The sequence below is a fragment of the Macaca thibetana genome, chromosome 3, assembly GCF_024542745.1.
Source record: "Macaca thibetana thibetana isolate TM-01 chromosome 3, ASM2454274v1, whole genome shotgun sequence".
Taxonomy (NCBI): Eukaryota; Metazoa; Chordata; class Mammalia; order Primates; family Cercopithecidae; genus Macaca; species Macaca thibetana.
Genome location: NC_065580.1, coordinates 74,623,611 through 74,642,963, shown reverse-complemented (window position 1 = coordinate 74,642,963; position 19,353 = coordinate 74,623,611). Strand labels below are relative to the sequence as shown.

At 34.9% G+C, this 19,353-nt stretch overlaps 1 protein-coding gene across 15 annotated transcripts in view; it reads right to left on the bottom strand.

Moving 5' to 3' along the window:
- The window catches only part of PPP1R9A (protein phosphatase 1 regulatory subunit 9A), a 391,659-nt gene that overhangs the window by 80,513 nt on the left and 291,793 nt on the right, over positions 1-19,353 (bottom strand). For 10 of the 15 annotated variants that reach the window (XM_050782890.1, XM_050782887.1, XM_050782891.1 and 7 more), the window contains 2 exons: positions 16,905-17,040; positions 11,277-11,342 (listed from right to left, as the gene is read on the bottom strand). In XM_050782890.1, the coding sequence (XP_050638847.1) occupies positions 11,277-11,342; positions 16,905-17,040 (202 nt within the window). The remainder of the gene's footprint in view (positions 1-11,276; positions 11,343-16,904; positions 17,041-19,353) is intronic. The other 5 variants (XM_050782893.1, XM_050782899.1, XM_050782898.1 and 2 more) reach the window with 1 other exon arrangement.

The following is a 19,353-nucleotide window of genomic DNA, read 5'->3' as shown; positions in this document are numbered from 1 at the left end:
TATCATGATAACATCTCTTTAAACCTGGTTTCAACATAAAAGGACACGGGAGTTTTCCAGGATGATAAGGCTGACTGTAAGAATTTATCTAGACTGTCTTGGGACAGTTTCACATTCTCCAGTGAGTTACCTTCATCAGCATTATAGGTTCAATGCAAGGCAGTTAGGGTGCAAGTACTCACTAGGTTTCCCATAGGAGTTTATGTATCTCAGAGAAATTTCCCCAATAGGAACAATATTCCCTTGTAATAGCCAGGACCAACAGCAAAGAACACTGTGACACCTTTTATCATCAGAATGAATCTAAACTTGGCATGACAGACATGACAGACTGCAAGAGGGTTGAGTCAAAAAGCAGCCTAACTGTTGCTATTCCTCCTTATCTAGCACTACACACCCTGCCTCATCATCTCCCCAGTGAGTGAAATTTCTTCAATTCATGCTCAATATAGGTGTGGGGTCAGATCCTTCTTCTAACCCAGGATGGGTCTTTGAACTAGTTGAAACAGACTACAGTAGTTTCCCCTTATCCACAAAGGATAAATCCAAGGCCCCTCAATGGATGGCTGAAACTTCAGATAGTATTGAGCCCTATTATATACTATGCTTTTTCCTATACATACATACCTATGATGAAGTTCAATTTATAAATTAGGCACAGTACATTCTATATACTACATTATTAATAATAAAATAGAACAATTATAACAACATATTATAATAAAAGCTATGTTAACATAGTCTCTTTCTCTCAAAATATCTTATTGTACTGTACTGTGGGTAACTGAAACCCTCACATGCAAAATTGCAGATAAGGGAGAACAGCTGTATTACCATTTTTGGACTGGCTCCTGAAGCCACATTTCCAAAGGGTAATGAGTAGAAGGTCAGATGATTCCTGCACAGGTAGACAAGTCAGAAGAACCCAGAGCTATGTAACCAGAATCTTTCATAATCAGCAGTAAATATTACTGCCCTTTGCTCTAAAGGGAAAACTATCTTCCAAGGCTGTTCAGTCCACAAACACAAACACTTGAAAAGGTAGTCCAGAACATAGGGCAGTCAGCGTCTCAGAATTGTGACAGGCCCATGGAGAACTGTTTCCCAACAATTATTTAATGGAAAAAAAAGTCTATACAGTTAGATGAAAGATGAGGCCCTCAGGGGGGTAAAAATGTCAAGAAATTCAGTTGATTTTAGAAAGATTGAACACTATTGTTATATTAGGTTGGTGCAAACTAATGCCATTACATTCAATGGCAAAAACCCGCAATTACTTTTTAAAGTAATTACCTTTTAAAATACTTTCTAGCTATGATTTGTTTCTGTATACTCTGCTCTGCGATAGGCTGCGTTTTTTTAAAAAACATTTTTGGGCCGGTCACGGTGGCTCATGCCTGTAATCCCAATACTTTGGGAGGCCAAGGAGGGTGGATCATGAGGTCAGGAGATCGAGACCATTCTGACCAACATGGTGAAACCCCATCTGAACTAAAAATACAAAACTAGCTGGGCATGGTGGCATGTGCCTGTAGTCCAAGCTACTCAAGAGGCTGAGGCAGGAGAATTGCTCAAACCCGGGAGGTGGAAGTTGCAGTGAGCTGAGATCATGCCACTGCACTCCAGCCTGGGCAACAGAGCAAGACTCCGTCTCAAAAAGAAAAAAAAAAAATTGAACACACCCTTTATTGCCACAGCTGCTTGTGCTACAGAAAATAAACAAAACAAAAACCTCTTTGCAAATAAAAATAGAAAGCAGAAATATCAAATCCACTTTTATTTTGTATCCCTTAACATTGTGATGATTCTTTTACACTATGGTTATTGGATCTTTTGACAGGTTGCCTTGAAAAGGATTTAAATTTTTTACTACATATATTAACTATTTTCACAGCAAAATAAGCTGCTTGTGAATATAAAATATATTCTCCATGTCTTAATATTCTTAATTCAATTCCATTTAATACATTTACCTACTTATAAAGAGAGAAATGCTATTGTTTTTAATTAAGTCCCTGATAAATATATTCTATATGAGGAGGGAACCAGTGATCTCTTTTTGCCACTGAGATCCTGAACTAAACGGTCGACAGACCAAAGTAGACCTCTATAATTCAAATGTCACACTGCAAATTCAAACTGGCAGTCTTCCTTGAGTTTCATTTTACTTGCCAAGAGAACAATGAAGCACTTATTCTGATGCCAGTAGAACTTTGGGAAGAGACTAAGAGATTGTATTTCCCTGAATTTTCCTCTACAGAAGAGGACAGCTATGAGTGACTGAAGAGACATGTTATCATTATTGTAGTAATTCTATAATTGTACAAGTAATTGAATCTTGAAAAATAAGGTGTTTACATAAAGACTGATTCATATAATTGCAAAAATGCTATCAGATCATCAAATAGAACCAGAAATTACAGTTACAGAATTTAAGGTACAAAAAAAAGTAAAATCAACAAAAATGTCACTAGTGGTATTACATGGATTATGGTATTACACAGATTAATGATAAACATAGTCTCAATCTTAAAATCTCCTTCCAGGGAGAATAATTCTAGTCCTTTCCTCACATGGCTGTCTCATGATTTGTGGCAGCCATTCCGTCTTGCAAAGTGCCTGCAATGCCAGGACTCAAAGATCTTTACTGCAAGATTCCTGGCATCTTTACACTGGATCACTCCAATACTGATTGCGTCTAACCGCTTCCCACAAACATCCCAGGTGATATCCTTGCAAGCCATATTCAGATTCAGTAGGTCTGAGGCTGGGTGGATAAATCTGTATTTTTAAAGAAGTAGCATGATATTCTCATACTGAAGCAAGTTGAAGACACAAAGTTTTAAGCCATTTTATAAGTCCTCAGAGTGCAGGAACTATGTCCTATTCATTTTATATCCACATAATCACATAACTGCAAAATATATTATACTTGGCAGCTTTTGAATTATATTAAATACTGAGTTGACATAAAGCCTATTCAAGAAATAAATTTAAAACATAATGAATAATTATATAACCACCATGAATAAACTAACAACTTATTTCAGGAAAAGGAACAGAACAACTCATTTTCATTGAAGTCCTCTGTGTGTGCCTCCTTGATTCCATTTCAGTTACTCTTCTGGAGTAATTCTGCTGAATTTTATCATTCTGAGTTTTTTTTTTTTTTTTAGTTTTGCTATATTTTTATATCCAAACAATGTGTTATTTTGACATGATTTTATGCTTTATATAAATGGAATAATATTGTGTGTATTTTTCTGTGCCTTTTTGCTTTTAATCCTGTGCTCCTAAGATTCCAGAAGTTGTTGCGAGTTGCTGAATCAACATATAATTTCATTTTATGACTATACAATAATACAATAATATATTTATCCATTCTCTTGTTGATAGAGATGTCAGATATACTCAAATTTTGTTACTACTACAAGAACAATATTATACATGTCTTATAGCTAATGTATATGAATTTTACTAGGGTGGTTTACAAAAAATATAATTGTTGAGTCAACTTTGTTAGATAATGCCAAATTGTTTTTCAAAATGGTTGGGCTTATTTATTTTTCTACATGCAGAGAATAAGAGTTTCCCTTACTCCACATCCTCACTAAAACTTAAAATATCTGATTTAAATCAATTCAGTGGGTATAAAGTAGTATTTTATTTTGGGTTTTAATTTTCACTTGCTGATTGCTAATATATTTGGACATCATCTGGTATGGAGATTTCCTCTTCTAAGACATACCTGTTCAAGCCAATGGCCCATTGCAGTATTTCCTTACTGCCTCATAGAAGTACTTTTTATATACAGTCATGTACCATATAATGACATTTTGGTCAGTGCTGGACCTTACATATGACAGTGGTCCCATAAGATTATAATGGAGCTGAAAAGCTGTCATAATGTCATAGCACAATACATTACTCACGTTTGTAGTGATACTAGTGTAAAAAAACCTACTGTGTGGCCAGTTTTATAAAAGTATAGTGCATACAATTATGCACAGTACATGATACTTGATAATAAACAGCTTTGTTAGTGGTTTATGTATTTAGTATGCTTTTTACTGTTATTTTAGAGTGTAGTGCTTCTACTTATTAAAAAAAGACTAACTGTAAAACAGCCTCAGGCAGGTTCTTCAGGAGGTATTCCAGAAGAAGGCATTGTTATCATGGGAGACGACAGCTCCATGTATGTTATTGCCCCTGAGACCTACCAGCTACACAAGACATGGAGGTAGAAGATACTGATGATTCTGACCTTGTGTAGGCCAAGGCTAATGTGTATGTTTGCGTCTTAGTTTTTAACAAGAAGATTTAAAAAGTAAAAACTTAAAAACAGGAAAAAGCTTACTGAATAAAGATATTTTTGTACAGCTATACAAAGTGTGTTTTAAGCTAAGTGTTATTACAAAAGAGTCAAAAAGTTTTTAAAAATCTAAAAGTTTATAAAATAAAAAAGTTAGAGTAAGCTAAGGTTAATTTATTTTTGAAGAAAGAAAATATTTTTAAATAAATGTATTGTAGCTTAAATGTATAGTGTTTATAAAGTCTGCAATAGTGTAATGTCCTAGTGTTCACACTTACTCACTGACTCAGCCAGAGCAACTTCCAGTCCTGCAAGCACCATTCATGGTAAGTGGCCTCCATGGGTGTACCATTTTTTATGTTTGTTTTTTTTTTTTTTTTTTTTTTTTTTGAGACGGAGTCTCGCTCTGTCGCCCAGGCTGGAGTGCAGTGGCCGGATCTCAGCTCACTGCAAGCTCCGCCTCCCAGGTTTATGCCATTCTCCTGCCTCAGCCTCCCGAGCAGCTGGGACTACAGGCACCCGCCACCTCGCCCGGCTAGTTTTTTTTTGTATTTTTTAGTAGAGACGGGGTTTCACCGTGCTAGCCAGGATGGTCTCCATCTCCTGACCTCGTGATCCGCCCGTCTCGGCCTCCCAAAGTGCTGGGATTACAGGCTTGAGCCACCGCGCCCGGCCCATTTTTTATGTTTTATACCATATTCTTACTGTACATTTTCCATGTTTAGATACACAAATACCATTGTGTTAAAATTGCCTACAGTATTCAGTACAATAATATGCTGTACAGGTTTTGTGCCTGGGAGAAACAGGCTGTAACATCTAGCCTAGGTGTGTAATAGGCTATACTATCTAGGTTTGTGTAAGTACAGTCTATAATGTTCACATGATGATGAAATTGCCTAAAAGTACGTTTCTCAGAATTTATCTCCACCATTAAGCAACATGTGACTGTAATTTACTTTCAGTTATTTATTTTTTAAACATTTTATTCCAGCTTCTGATTTGTCTTTTCACTTTCTTAACGGTATTCTTTTGATGAACAGAAGTTTAATGTAGTCAGGTTTCTCAGCGGCTCATTTAAGAAACATTTCTAAAAACTGAGGTCATAAAGGTATTCTTCTACACTATCTTCCAAGTTTTATATTTTTGCTCTTCACATTTGAGTAGTCAGTCCACTTGAGACAGAATTTTGGGTATGGATTATATGGGGGCTCAACTTCACTATATTCTCTTTATTGAGGAGCCAAACATTTCTCAATTCTTCTAGAGTGTAATCTATGTCATGAATCAGGTCTTTGTATATCTGAAGTGCTGTTTCTGGGCTCCTTGACCAACTTGCCCATTCTTTTGTCTCAAAGTATAAATTTACTAAAGTTTAATAATATTTATTTCCATTTTATTTTATTTTATTTATTTATTTATTTATTTTTTTTTTGAGACAGAGTCTCGCTTAGTCGCCCAGGCTGGAGTGCAATGGCGCGATCTCGGCTCACTGCAAGCTCCGCCTCCCGGGTTCACGCCATTCTCCTGCCTCAGCCTCCCGAGTAGCTGGGACTACAGGCGCCCGCCGCCTCGCCCGGCTAATTTTTTGCATTTTTAGTAGAGATGGGGTTTCACCGTGTTAGCCAGGATGGTCTCGATCTCCTGACCTCGTGATCCGCCCGCCTCGGCCTCCCAAAGTGCTGGGATTACAATTTATTTCCATTTTAAAGCATGTGAAATGCCATGGTTATTTCTCGTGTATCGCCCTTTCATGTATATTTTAGCAATAGCTTACCAAATTCTATTTAAAAATCTTTTGAAATTATTTTTACAAGAATTGCACCAAATCAACAGGTATTGAATCTTCCAAACCATGAACAAGGTTTCCTTGTCCTATTTTATACACTTTCTTTAGTATATCTCTATATGATTTTATTTTTCTCTGTGAAGGTCTTCCCTATCATTTATGTCTTGAAGGCTTATAAATGGTAACTTATAAATTATGTTTTCTCCTGGTTTGCAGACATATTGAAACATATGTTTTATTTTACATTAATTATGTATTCAGCAAAGTTACTATAATTTTATATTACTTCTAATAACTTATCTATAGGTACTTTTTGAGATTTTTTAAATGGACAATCTCATCGTACGTGAATAACAGTTTCATTTCTTCCTTTACAATTTATTTCTTTAATTTCTTTTACTTGCCTTCCAGTACAATGTCAAATATAAAAAGTGACTGATTTTCCAATGTTAAACCATACTTGCATTCCTGGCTAAACCCAACCTAGTTATGATATATTATCTACGTAATTTATGATAAATTTTTTAGAATAAAAGCACAACATACTCAATTCTAGAATGTCATTACAATAAAAGCAGAACACACTTTTCTTGAACTGCTTCTTTCACTCATCATAATGTCATAATTATTGTTAATACTTAAACGTTATGATGATACTGTAATTGGTATTACTTTGAGTTATAGTAGACAAAACCCAGGGTCCACTTGATGTGGGATGCTTAATTAGGAAACTTCATCATAAAGCTGGAACCCCATGGACTACACCTTTCTGTAAGGTGAAAATAAATCTATCACCCTTTTTACTGTTTTTTTAGAGTGTAGTCCTTCTACTTATAAAAAAATAGACTAACTGTAAAACAGCCTCAGGCAGGTTCTTCAGGTGGTATTCCCGAAGAAGGCATTGTTATCATGGGAGATGACAGCTCCATGTATGTGTGTGAGGTATGTGTGTATTTGTGGTATGTGTGGTGTGTGATAGAAAATACATTTCTAAGATTTAAGGCTATTTCTAAGTGAATACATTGGGAAGGAGATAAGGACATATATGCAGTATTGTAATTTAGGCCATTTTGACTATTCTGTTTCAACTGCAGGTTTATTCAGTTATGACTAAAAAGAAGGCATGTTACTGTGAGTCAAGTATGTTAAGTATGTTCTGCTTTTATTGTAATGACATTCTAGAATTGAGTATGTTGTGCTTTTATTCTAATGACATTCTAGCTATGATATCTCTTTTATATGTTGCTTCATATGGTTTACTAATACTTTGTTTAGGACTTTTTTGCATTGTTTTTATGAATGGGATGGACCTATAAGTTTTCTTTGTCATCGTTGTTAGCTTTTGGTACCAAGGTTATGTTTTATTACTTCATACATCTCACACTCTCAAAGTTTTACTGCATTCCTGGTATCAAGTTGTACTACTTTTGTTTTTCTGTCTTCTGGAATAAGTTATATGCAACTGGAGATATTTGTTCTAGTTTGGCATAATTGATAATAAAAGGATTTTGACCTTATATTTATTTTCTTTCTTCTTTCTCTTTCTTTTCTTTTCCTCCCTCCCTTTCTTTTATTTTCTGCTGTTTGTTACTCATGGTGCTTTATTTCCCTGTGAACTTTGTACCTTGAAATGGTTAACTCGTATTTCTAGAAACTTTATTTTCTTTGAGTAACAATGAATGCCCAAGGAAAGATATGCTTTTTTTTTCTTCTGAAAAGTAACATAAATTAAGTCTACTTGTGATCATAATTTCTTAGAAAAAAATTTTTTGGCTCTTCCCCTCAGCACCTAAGGTTTGACACTGGCAATTATCCATGCAGTCCCCGGAGTGATAGATTTATTTTCACTTTACAGAAAGGTGTAGTCCATGGGGTTCCAGCTTTATGACGAAGTTTCCTAATTAGGCATCCCATATCAGGTGGACCCTGGGTTTTGTCTACTATAACTCAAAGCAATACCAATTACAGTATCATCATAACATTTAAGTATTAATGACAATTATGACATTATGATGAGTGAAAGAAGCAGTTCAAGAAAAGTTAAGTATGTTCTGCTTTTATTGTAATGACATTCTAGAATTGAATATGTTGTGCTTTTATTCTAATGACATTCTAGAATTGGAGAAATTAACTTACAGTTTCAAAAAGCAGACTGAATAGTTGTCTCAGGCTGAGAGTGACTACAAAGTTCCATAAGTTAACTATTTGAGGTAATAAAAATGTCTTATATCTTGATTATGGTGGTAGTTACTCATCAAACCATTAACTTAAATACACTGAAAATTGGTGCATTTTATTGAATGTAAATTATTACTCATTAAAGTTGATATTTCAATGGGACTATGTAATGATAACATATCAAATTATACATTTAAGATCTGTGCATTTCACTCTATGTCAAATTTATCTCAATAAATCCATTAAAAAAATCTCTTTAGGAACTGAAACTTCCGAAATCAACTAGAGTTTTTAACATCCTTACTAGCTTCAATATCACTTAAAAATAAATGAAGCCTTTATCAAGCCTGACAAAACTCCATGATAAAGCAGCTTTACCATCTCAATCCTTGGCCACGTCACCATTCAGTTTTCATTGCAGATGGAAATGTATTTCTGTGACAGAAAATATGTTTCTATGATTTAAGGCTATTTCTAAGTGAATACATTGGGAAGGAGATAAGGACATATATGCAGTATTGTAATTTAGGCCATTTTGACTATTCTGTTTCAATTGCAGGTTTATTCAGTTATGACTAAAAAGAAGGCATGTTACTGTGAGTCACCAAGTTGCTATTTTGATAGTCCCAAAGGTTTTCAAGGGATAAAATATGCACATTCATTTTTTTCTGGTTTTACATGAAGAAGATTGTGGTTTAGTGTGATAGAGATACGGTCTTCTTGCAAATTCATGGACTCTCAAGACAATTAAAATGTTGTAGCAAGCAAAAGCTCATTGAAACCTGTCATTGAAGAGATTACAGGCTAATGGGGGGAATTTATGGATAAATAATGATAGAAAGAGATACACACAGTACCACTAGCCCAGCAATGCTTTGTGAAGGAGATGAAACTTAAATGGAACCCTGAAAGGTGAACAGGATTAAGTTGACATACAAGGGCAACAGAGTCAGTGTACTACACCGTAAAAGGTAGAGGAAACAAAAGGCCTAGAAAAACTAGGGGATCCCGATGGCCCCTGGGAAAGTAAGTCTGTTTCCCAGGCATCCATCTCTCACTGTGTTTTTTAGCATTTTAGAATGTTTTGGTAAATTATTCATACATTTTTAAAGTCAGAAAAATACTGTCATTTGTGTTAGTTTCTATGACATCTCTTTAACACTGCAAACTGTGTTTCATCATTGTAATATTGAATTGTTCTAGCATAGTTTCTAGGGAGTACAAAGTCTACACTTTCAGAGAAATTTAATTACATGGAAGAATTTGATAAAGTTTATTTGGTATTTCGTATCTAGCTCATGAGTAAATAACATCACAATGTAGCAGTGGGAAGGAAAATATATTCAAATCATTTGCATCATAGTTTTTTTAAATCAAAGAAAATGAGCTACAAAAAGATGACATTGTTTAGATGAAGGTTCCTATCCTAACCTGTATCTCCCCTTTACCCATCTTTCTGTCTGTACACAGTGTATTAAAAAATAACATCTCCATATACGAAGAATATTTCTAGAGAAAAATCTTTTAAGTACAGGAGGATGTCTACCCTGTGGGGTCAGAGTGTGTGTGGTGTGTGTGGTGCATGTGTGAGGTGTGTATTTGTGGTATGTGTGGTGTGTGAGGGTGGTGTGTGTAGTGTGTTTGTCGTGTGTGTGGTGTGTGTGTGGGTATGTGTGGTGTGAGTATGGTTGCGTGGGTATGTGTGGTGTGTATGTGTGGTGTGTATGTTTTTGGGTATGTGTGGTGTGTGCGTGTGGGTATGTGTGGTGTGTGTGGTGTGTGTGGGGGTATGTGTGGTGTGTGTGTGGGTATGTGTGGTATGTGCGTGTTGCGTGTGGGTGTGTGTGTGGGGTGTGTGAGGTGTGTATTTGTGGTATGTGTGGTGTGTGATGGTGGTGTGTGTAATGTGTTTGTCATGTGTGTGTGGTGTGTGTGTGGGTTTGTGTGGTGTGAGTGTGGTTGCGTGGGTATGTGTATGTGTGTGTGGTGTATGTGTGGGTATGTGTGGTGTGTGTGGGTATGTGTGGCTTGAGTGTGGTGTGTGTGTGTGTGTGTAGGTATATGTGGTGTGTGTGCATGGGTAGGTGTGGTGTGTGTGTGTGGTGTGTGTGTGGGCATGTGTGGTGCGTGTGTGGTGCATGTGTGAAGCGTGCGTATACACTACTTAGGCCAGAGCACATATGGATAGAGTCTTAAACAGAATGTTTTCCAAGCACCTTGTGATTCTGGGCCTCAATGACAATGACCGTTGCTACAGATTTGGGGATCATAAACCAAAGGATGTAATTAAATTTAATGATTTTAGAGATTAGACCAAATTGGAGTCTGTGAACAGGCTGTTAAATATATTTCTTTTATTCTTCAGGCTCCTCTAATTGCCATAAATCAGCCTGCCTTTTACATACACTCAACCTCCATTTTTAAGCACCTCTATCTATATTAACAGCAACTAAACATAATGAGAATTATTTTATTATTTAAAGTATAGTATCATTTTAGATATTTTGATATGTCTACCATATAAATCATGCAACTAAATGCTACTATAATTTAAAGATATATGTATCTAGTGTTTTGAAAAATCAAGAATTTTGTCTCAAAAGATTAGTTTCTTAGAAAGTACTGGATTTACAGACAGTATAAATCACTATGTACATTATTACTGTATAAACATCATACAGACCTGCTGTTGGACATTTGTTTTTTCCCTTTAATTTCAATCACAAGATATTTAAAGTGTTAGGGGTTAAAAATATCCATGGCTAAATATTAAGAAATGAGTCTAAATTGCAGAAGCTATACCTAAAATATATGCTATGTTTCAGAATTAAATGTTTTTTTATGATTATTTTCAAACTATTATTCAATGCACAAAACACATCACTCTAGAGAAGTTCTTCAGAACATACAGATAGTTAATAAGACACAAAGAATATTTAATTTTACATATAAACCAGGAAAGTACAGGTAAGCATTACTTTCAACGAAAAAACAAACCTTAAGAAAATAGTTGTTATTGTTATTGCAGTTGCCAGACATTCCTTGTAATTCAGCCACAGTGTTCTAAAATGGTTGACAAAAAATATTAAAGAAGGCTTAACCCCCACTGCAAAGAGAAAAGCCAAATGATAAAGGATAGAAAAACACTGAGTCCCAGTGCTTACTGTTATACACAGTGTTAAGTACTAAGACAATATTGCTGCATGTTGGTAAAAAATGCCCCCACTCTTAGTTTCTCAGTATTATTCAGTATAAAGTCTATTTACATTATTGTATTCACATGATTAAAAGGCCAACCATAATAACTGCAATCTCTTGTTTACACACACAAGCTGTTTCCAACTAGGAATGGCAAACAGTATGAGTCAAATTTAATGTTATCCCTCTAACACTTTTTATAACATAAATATTATATTCTTGTATACCTTTTAATACTTATGCAAACCAAAGCTTCCATTATATTTTTCCTCTAATTATTACATGCCAACACAAGCAATAAAAAACCATACCCATGTGGGCAGCTACTCTAAACTGTATTTAATACTTTAAAAGATTCTAAAAATATATTGTTGCTATAACATTCTTATAATGATATTAATTTCCAGTAATGAAAACAAATTATGAAAGAAAGATTAAATTATATTTTAGAAGAAGGGGCTTCAGTTTCTGGAGTGATGATTAACCTTCTTATGAACTACTGCCTAAGGAGACTTTGAAATGCTATCTATAGCTAAGACTTTACAATGTCATAAATATTATATCTTAAAAGAATATTTAAGGAAGCCAAATAATCATAATTTTTACAGTGCAATACTTTATTTTAATTTCAATGACCATACTTATTTTCTAATTCAGAAATGGAATATAGCACCAGTTCATACTGTATTTCCTCTAAGCCTGCAGCACTTCAAACTGCACAATGCTCTTAAATAAAAAATACTCATAATATATACACGCTACACAAAATATATACCATAATTACATCATCTCACTACTAAAAGGCTACACACTGATAGTGGTGGAGTATGACAAGAGAGTAAATGTAATTAAAAAGTTAAATTCTAGTTGAAAAATTTATCATACCCCCCAAGTGTCATGAAATAGTGCTGACTGTCTGAGGGATTTACTGAAATCCTCCATGGCAACCTTTCAGATTGTTAGAAAAGAAAGAGAAAGAAAGAAAAAAACCCAAGTGATCAATACTTCTATTAAACAGAAATTAAATCATGAATCACAGATATATTCAGATATACATTTAAAATTTTTCAATTGTTCAAATATTCATCTCCCTCTTCTTAAATAGGATCCTCCTTTTTATTCTACAGCTTTTAAGCAGAGCCATTTTAACATTTTTTTTAAAAATCAGAATGTTTAACAGAGAGTAAACAAAAACAGGGATGCAAATTAAAATAAAATTGGCTCTTCGCTTATTTTAAACCCTTCTAAAGATGTAGAGGAAGAAAAAACAGAAAAAGCAGAAATTTAAATAGTTTGAAAATTATCTATATAGCTTAAATTCTACTAGAGTATGACTTATAATTTCCTAAAGCATTGAAACAGATAGGTCTAAGCATACGTAATATATTGTAAGGTAATCTTCCTCAATATAGTTCTTAGAGCTCCACTGTAGGTTTATAATTTCAGGAGCTATTTCTCCCATTGTGATGTTTTCCATGTAGTGAATGCAAGCAAGCAAATACCCTCTGTCACTGTGACAAGTTCCAAGTTACAATCAACTGGATGATTTGATGAAAAACAGAAGCTATCTATCCTTCAGCAGAAAATGCTGATCTAAGAGCTGGCTCTGGAAATCAGTTGGATGAACTTGGTTGCTCTGAATCTAATTGGAGGTTTTCCTTACTGGTGCAGGGAATGTCACAAGGGATACTGTCAAATAAAAATAACTCTAACTTGGAAATCACAAGATGATTCTATAAATCATAAAAGTAAAAAACCAAGTGAGTGATTACACACATCCAGGCCTTATTTTAACAAAGATATATCAATCAATAAATTGTTGGATTATATATGAAATTAACTCAATTATTCAAGGAGCATTTATTCATTATATATTCAACATTTGTTCTTCTCATTTCCTTTATGCCTCTTGGGCATTTTATTCTTCGTTCACAAAGGAAGACAGGGAGTACATAGAAAATGGGGAAAAAGCACTCAAATCAATCAATTTAATAATATTTTTTAGGCCGAGCGCAGTGGCTCAAGCCTGTAATCCCAGCACTTTGGGAGGCCAAGGCAGGCGGATCACGAGGTCAGGAGATCGACACCATCCTGGCTAACACGGTGAAACCCCGTCTCTACTAAAAAATATACAAAAAAACTAGCCAGGCGTGGTGGCGGGTGCCTGTAGTCCCAGCTACCTGGGAGGCTGAGGTAGGAGAATGGCGTAAACCCGGGAGGCGGAGCTTGCATTGAGCTGAGATCCGGCCACTGCACTCCAGCCTGGGCGACAGAGCGAGACTCCGTCTCAAAAAAAAAAAAAAATAAATAAAATAAATAAATAATATTTCTTAGCATTAGAAAAAAAAGAATTTGAATCAAATGATAATTTGAAATTTTAACATTGGAGTCGATTTTCACTATTTGTACAGCTTTCATCTCTCCTATATAACAAAAATTAACAGTTGGTTTTTATCTGGGCATCTTTTGGTGAGGCAGTGTGTAACATACAAAAAAGGGAAAAAACCCAAGTCACAGAGGAGGATGAGAAAGAGATACAAAGGAAAATTCTCTTTGACATTTTTCCATAAAGTGAGTTACTTGGAGTAACATAGCAAGCACCTTGTTTTTACTTCTACAACTTGCAGAAAGAAAAAACAGTTTAACTCAAAGCTAAACTAATTTCAAAAATTGAGTACTCAATCATTCTTCCCTTTAAACTCTATGAAGATGATTCTTACGGACTGTTAGATAGAGTAAAATAATTATCCAAAGACTTGATTTCCCTATTATTAGAAATACAAAACAAAGAATCATAGAACCTGAACTGTAGCACCCCAAACAGTAATTCTCTTAACATCTTTTGTTACCCAGTTATTCTGTGTCTGCCTGAATAGAGCAGGAGTGTTCTGTATACTCTACTGAAAAACAGCACAGTGTGTTGCAAAGAGTCCAGGCTTTTGAGCCAGCAAGACCTTATTCCAGTTCCAACTCTGCCAGCTACTGGACATACCACTAGAAGAAACCTCAGTTGCTGCATTTCTAGGAAAAAAAAAAAATCTCTTCTGGCTGCATCAAAGATTAAATGAGATCATGTAGGAAAGACACCTTGCAAAGTGCCTGCCACTAAATATTTACTTAATTTCCTTGCCCCTGACAATATCTGCTCAGGTGACAACTCTGATTACTTTACAAAAGCAGGCAAACAAACAAACAAAAATCTATAAGCAATCTGCCATTTAAGATGTGATACATTCCTAAGTATAAATGTCATGTAAAAAATATTCTTTTTCCATCTATTCAAATTATCAAGTTAAAGAAAAATCTGGGCCAGGTGGGGTGGCTCACACCTATAATCCTAGCACTTTGGGAGGCTGAGGCAGGAGGATTGCTTGAGGCCAGGAGTTCAAGACAGGCCTGGACAACATAAGTGAGATCTCATCTATTTAAAAAAAAATTTTTTTTTTCATTAGCAGGATGTGGTTCTGTGTGCCGATAGTCCCAGCTACTCAGGAGGCTGAGGCTAGGCAGAAGGTTGGCTTGAGCCCAGGAGCTTGAGGATATATTGAGCTATGCTTGCACCACAGCACTCCAGCCTGGGTGACAGCAAGACCCTGTGTCTAAAAAAAAAAAAAAAGAAAGAAAAAGAAAAAGCTAAATCTTATATCAACTTTTGGGAATGAATGAGATCAGTGCCTCAAAATAACTGTAGAAAATGTGTGGTCTGTGATCTAAATGTTTTACTTGGAGTGCCTTAAAAATGTGACTATCTTGTTTGCCCCCTCTGCTTGTTAGACTTGATGGCTTATTTCACATTCATGGAACATTAGAAGGTGGAAGGAATTTTGTGATCTAGCCCAATCCCTGTGCTTTCGGGCCAAAGACACCAAGGCACACAGACTAGAAAGCCTGGCCGCGTCCCCTTCCACCACTTGATGTCACTGTACTCCCCTGAACCTAAGACCAAAAATCCTAGCACAGTGAGGATGCAAAAATCAAACCTGCAGAAAATGATTCTACAATCTTAGAAAAAGCTTGCAGTCAAAGCAAATTGGTGTCTTTGATAAAATACAAAATACTAATGTAGAGAATTGAAAACCAAGAAAGATACAAGTTCAAAATATTTGAGGAAATCCCTTTTTTAGTTTGAAAATTCAAGAGAACATTTTTCATGCAAAATATCTCAGTGTAATGAAAATATACTTGCCATTTCAAATGGACTCATCAAGTAAGAAAATAAATTAAATCAAGTTCTAAGAGTCTAATTCATTCACTTAAAGGATTTCTAGTGTATTATTCTTTGATCAAAAGTTAACAGATATACCACCTCTAATTTTCTACTAAAATAAGTAGAGAATATATCCTCATTATACCACATATTCATGAGATCTTAATATATATTGGGATTAAAACATCTCAGATTAAAAATATGTGAAAATATTTGAATGTCTGTTTATTAATCTCTATATCCTGGCTAGAAAGCAAAATTCTGAAAAGTTATATATTCAGAAAAGAAGGGGTTGAATATATGAAGTTTCACTGTGGTTATATCAGCTGGAATGAAGAATATTTATTTTATCTGAATATATACTAGTATATGGAGTATAAAATACTACAATTAAATTGTTGATGGATCTTTTGACATGCCAATATGAAACATATGCATGTTTAAATGTGTTTATAATAAAGCATGTTGTCCCGTTATATCAATGTACATTTGACAATGACATTAGAAACAGACCAGCATCTGTATTATATTACAGCACACAAGGGTTCTGGAGAGCTGTTTTCACTTGAGGGTTAGCTTCTATTCATTTACTTGATCTTTTACAGAAAGCAGGATGTAAAATTATTCCAATATGTATCTACTCTATGGAACATGTGCTAGTGGAAAGCTTTGTTCTGCATTATGTTAGCACAAATCATAGTGAGCAGATCCAAAGAACTTTCTCTTCCTGGGGGAAAAAGACACTGGAAACACTCAGCAATCTTTACTACTTTTCTATGTATATTTGTTTGTGTTTGGGTGTGTTTACCAAGTTTTTGGAAAAGCATTACATACTATAGTAGAACATTTGGAAAAGATTGAAAAAATATAAAGCAGAGAGAGAAAATCGCCCAATTCCACCAATAAAGACAGACATTATTCACATTTCTGTGTTTTTATCCTTTTCTGTTTCTATGACTTCCTTTATAATAGTGCAAAATATAAGACTTATTTGTGTCCACAGTCTTCATACTGTAAAAAGGATACCATGACTTGATTCTTAAGTGTGTATCAGATGCTAGTAGTATTTCTTTTCTAAGGTAGAATTTTAGTTCAATGTGGACACACCTTCCTCAAGAAACTGCATAAAACCTGTCATACTGTTTCATACTGTTATACAGTAGAGAGAGTTTCATGAATTAGAAAATGTGGGAAAAATAATCATTGCAAGCACTACTGACCTCGTCATCGTCGGCATCATACTGGGCATAATGCTGTTCCAGCAGCTCTCTCTGGCGCCTCTCCTGTTCCAGTGTCTGGCTTATCAACTGGGCAACCTCACTCACTTGTCCTGGTTTTTCCCGCCCAATAACAAATCTGTGGAAAGGTTAACAAAGACTAATATTTAAGACTCTCCAACAAAAAGGAGTGCTAAGAAAAGTAACAAGCAGGTTTGATCTCAGCAGGGTCCATCAAGCCTCAAGAAAGTAATATCACCTACGGACTTCAAAATGGTTTTCTTGGGTGAGAAGAAAGGTTAGATGAGCAATTGAAGTGATTTTTAACGACACAGCTCATAAAAGAAGGGGGGAAAAGTAAAGGACCATAAAAATTATCATTTTAAGAGAAGATGTAACATAGGTAACCCATTCTGCAGCACTTTACACATTTTTGATGCCATACAAAATGGAAGCAAGCTCATAATTTCCTGTACCATTGAACTCAAGAAGCATTTGCATAACTATAACAAAAATTGTTCAAAAACATTTTGAGGGCCAGGCGCAGTGGCTCAAGCTGTAATCCCAACACTTTGGGAGGCCAAGGTGGGTGGATCACTTGAGGTCAGGAGTTCGACAGCAGCCTGGCCAAGATGGCAAAATCCCATCTCTACTAAAAATACAAACATTAGCCAGGCTTGGTAGTGTGCTCCTGTAATCCCAGCTACTCTGGAGGCTGAGGCAGGAGAATCACTTGAACCCGAGAGGCGGAGGCTGCAGTGAGCAAAGATCGTGCCACTGCACTCCAGCCTGGGTGACAGAGACTCTGTCTCAAACCAACAACAACAACAAACATTTTGAAGTACAGCATAACTTAGGTGGCTAAATATATAACTTTGGAAATAAGAGAAAGGGAAAACTTAAGTAGTGTTTTTTGTTTTTAAAATGAAAAACTGTAATAAGAAGAGGTGGTGAATTAATTCACTTCCTTTCGGGGAAAAGATAGCATGAGAAGGGGTATGGTTCAATAAATAAAGGGAGGAAAGGAAATATTTGTTGATATTAATGCCTGTAAAAAAAGCCTAAAGAGAAAAACAAGGAAGATATTTCCTTATTGCAAGCTACAGTCATTTACGATATATTCTTGTCAACATAATGTGTTGTGCTCAACATTTTAATATTTGTTTTTTGACATCTTTTCACACTAATATACATGTTTCTGTTTTTCTAAAAATACAAGTGTGTCTCCAGGATGCAGTTTCTAAGTATTACTTATCATCATTTTAATATGAATCTTTGTTTAAATCTTGTTTCTACATTTAATTGATGCTTTCCTCTGATTAATGTATGTTGCTGTCTTTGATCAATTTTAAAAGAAATATACCATAATTTTTCTGCATAATACACTAAAGGTCAAAATTTTCACCCTTGGATGTTAGTAGTTAATTGCCTTTTAATAAATACTTTTATATAGTTTCAAGCAAGACTTACTTTGAAATTATCTTTAAGTGTTCACTTATCTTTTGCGTTATTTTCCTTTGGAAATCAAGTATTAATAGAATTTATAAATACTATCTTTTTCATCTTTATTCAGGTACAATTTACACACAATAAAATACATGAATTTTAAATGTACAGTTCAATAATTGTGATACATACGTAAACATGTAATTACCACATTAATGAAGATACAGGACATTTCCATCAACCCAAAATATTTCCTTATATTCCTCTCCAGTAAGTCATCTTCATCCTGGGCCTATATTTATCTTTTCCAGAGTTCTATAAAAATGGAATTTTAGGGTGTCTAGCTTGTTTGGCTCACCACAATGATTTGGAGGTTTATCCATGTTGATGTAAGTATCAGTTATTTGCTCCTTTTTATCACTAAATAGTTTTCCATTTGTATTGAATACATCACGTTTGGTTTATCTATTTTTCTACTGATAGGTATTTGGGTTGATATTATAAAGAAAGTTACTATAAACATTTGTGAACAAGTCTTTATGTGAACATAAGTTTTCATTTCCTTTAGACAAATAATGGAATTGATGAATCATATGGTAAATGTATATTTAACTTATAAAGAAATTGTCAAATTGTTTTTCAAAGTAATAGTATCATTTCATATTCCCACTAGCAATGCATAAAAGCTGACGTTGCTTTGCATCTTCATCAACACTTAGTACTGTCTTTAATAATTTTGGCCATTCTAGTAGGTATCTAGTGGTATTTCATAACGGTTTTAATTTCCATTGCCCATATGATCTTTTCATGTAGTTATTGACCATTCACATATCTTCTCCAGCGAAGTATCTTTTCAACTCTTTTATCCATTACTGAAAATTAGGTTGTCTTTCTATTATTGAGTTATATTTGTTCTTTATAGACAAAAATACACACACACACACACACACGTGTGTGTGTATTTTATTTTTAGAACAGAGTCTTGCTCTGTCACCCATGCTGGAGT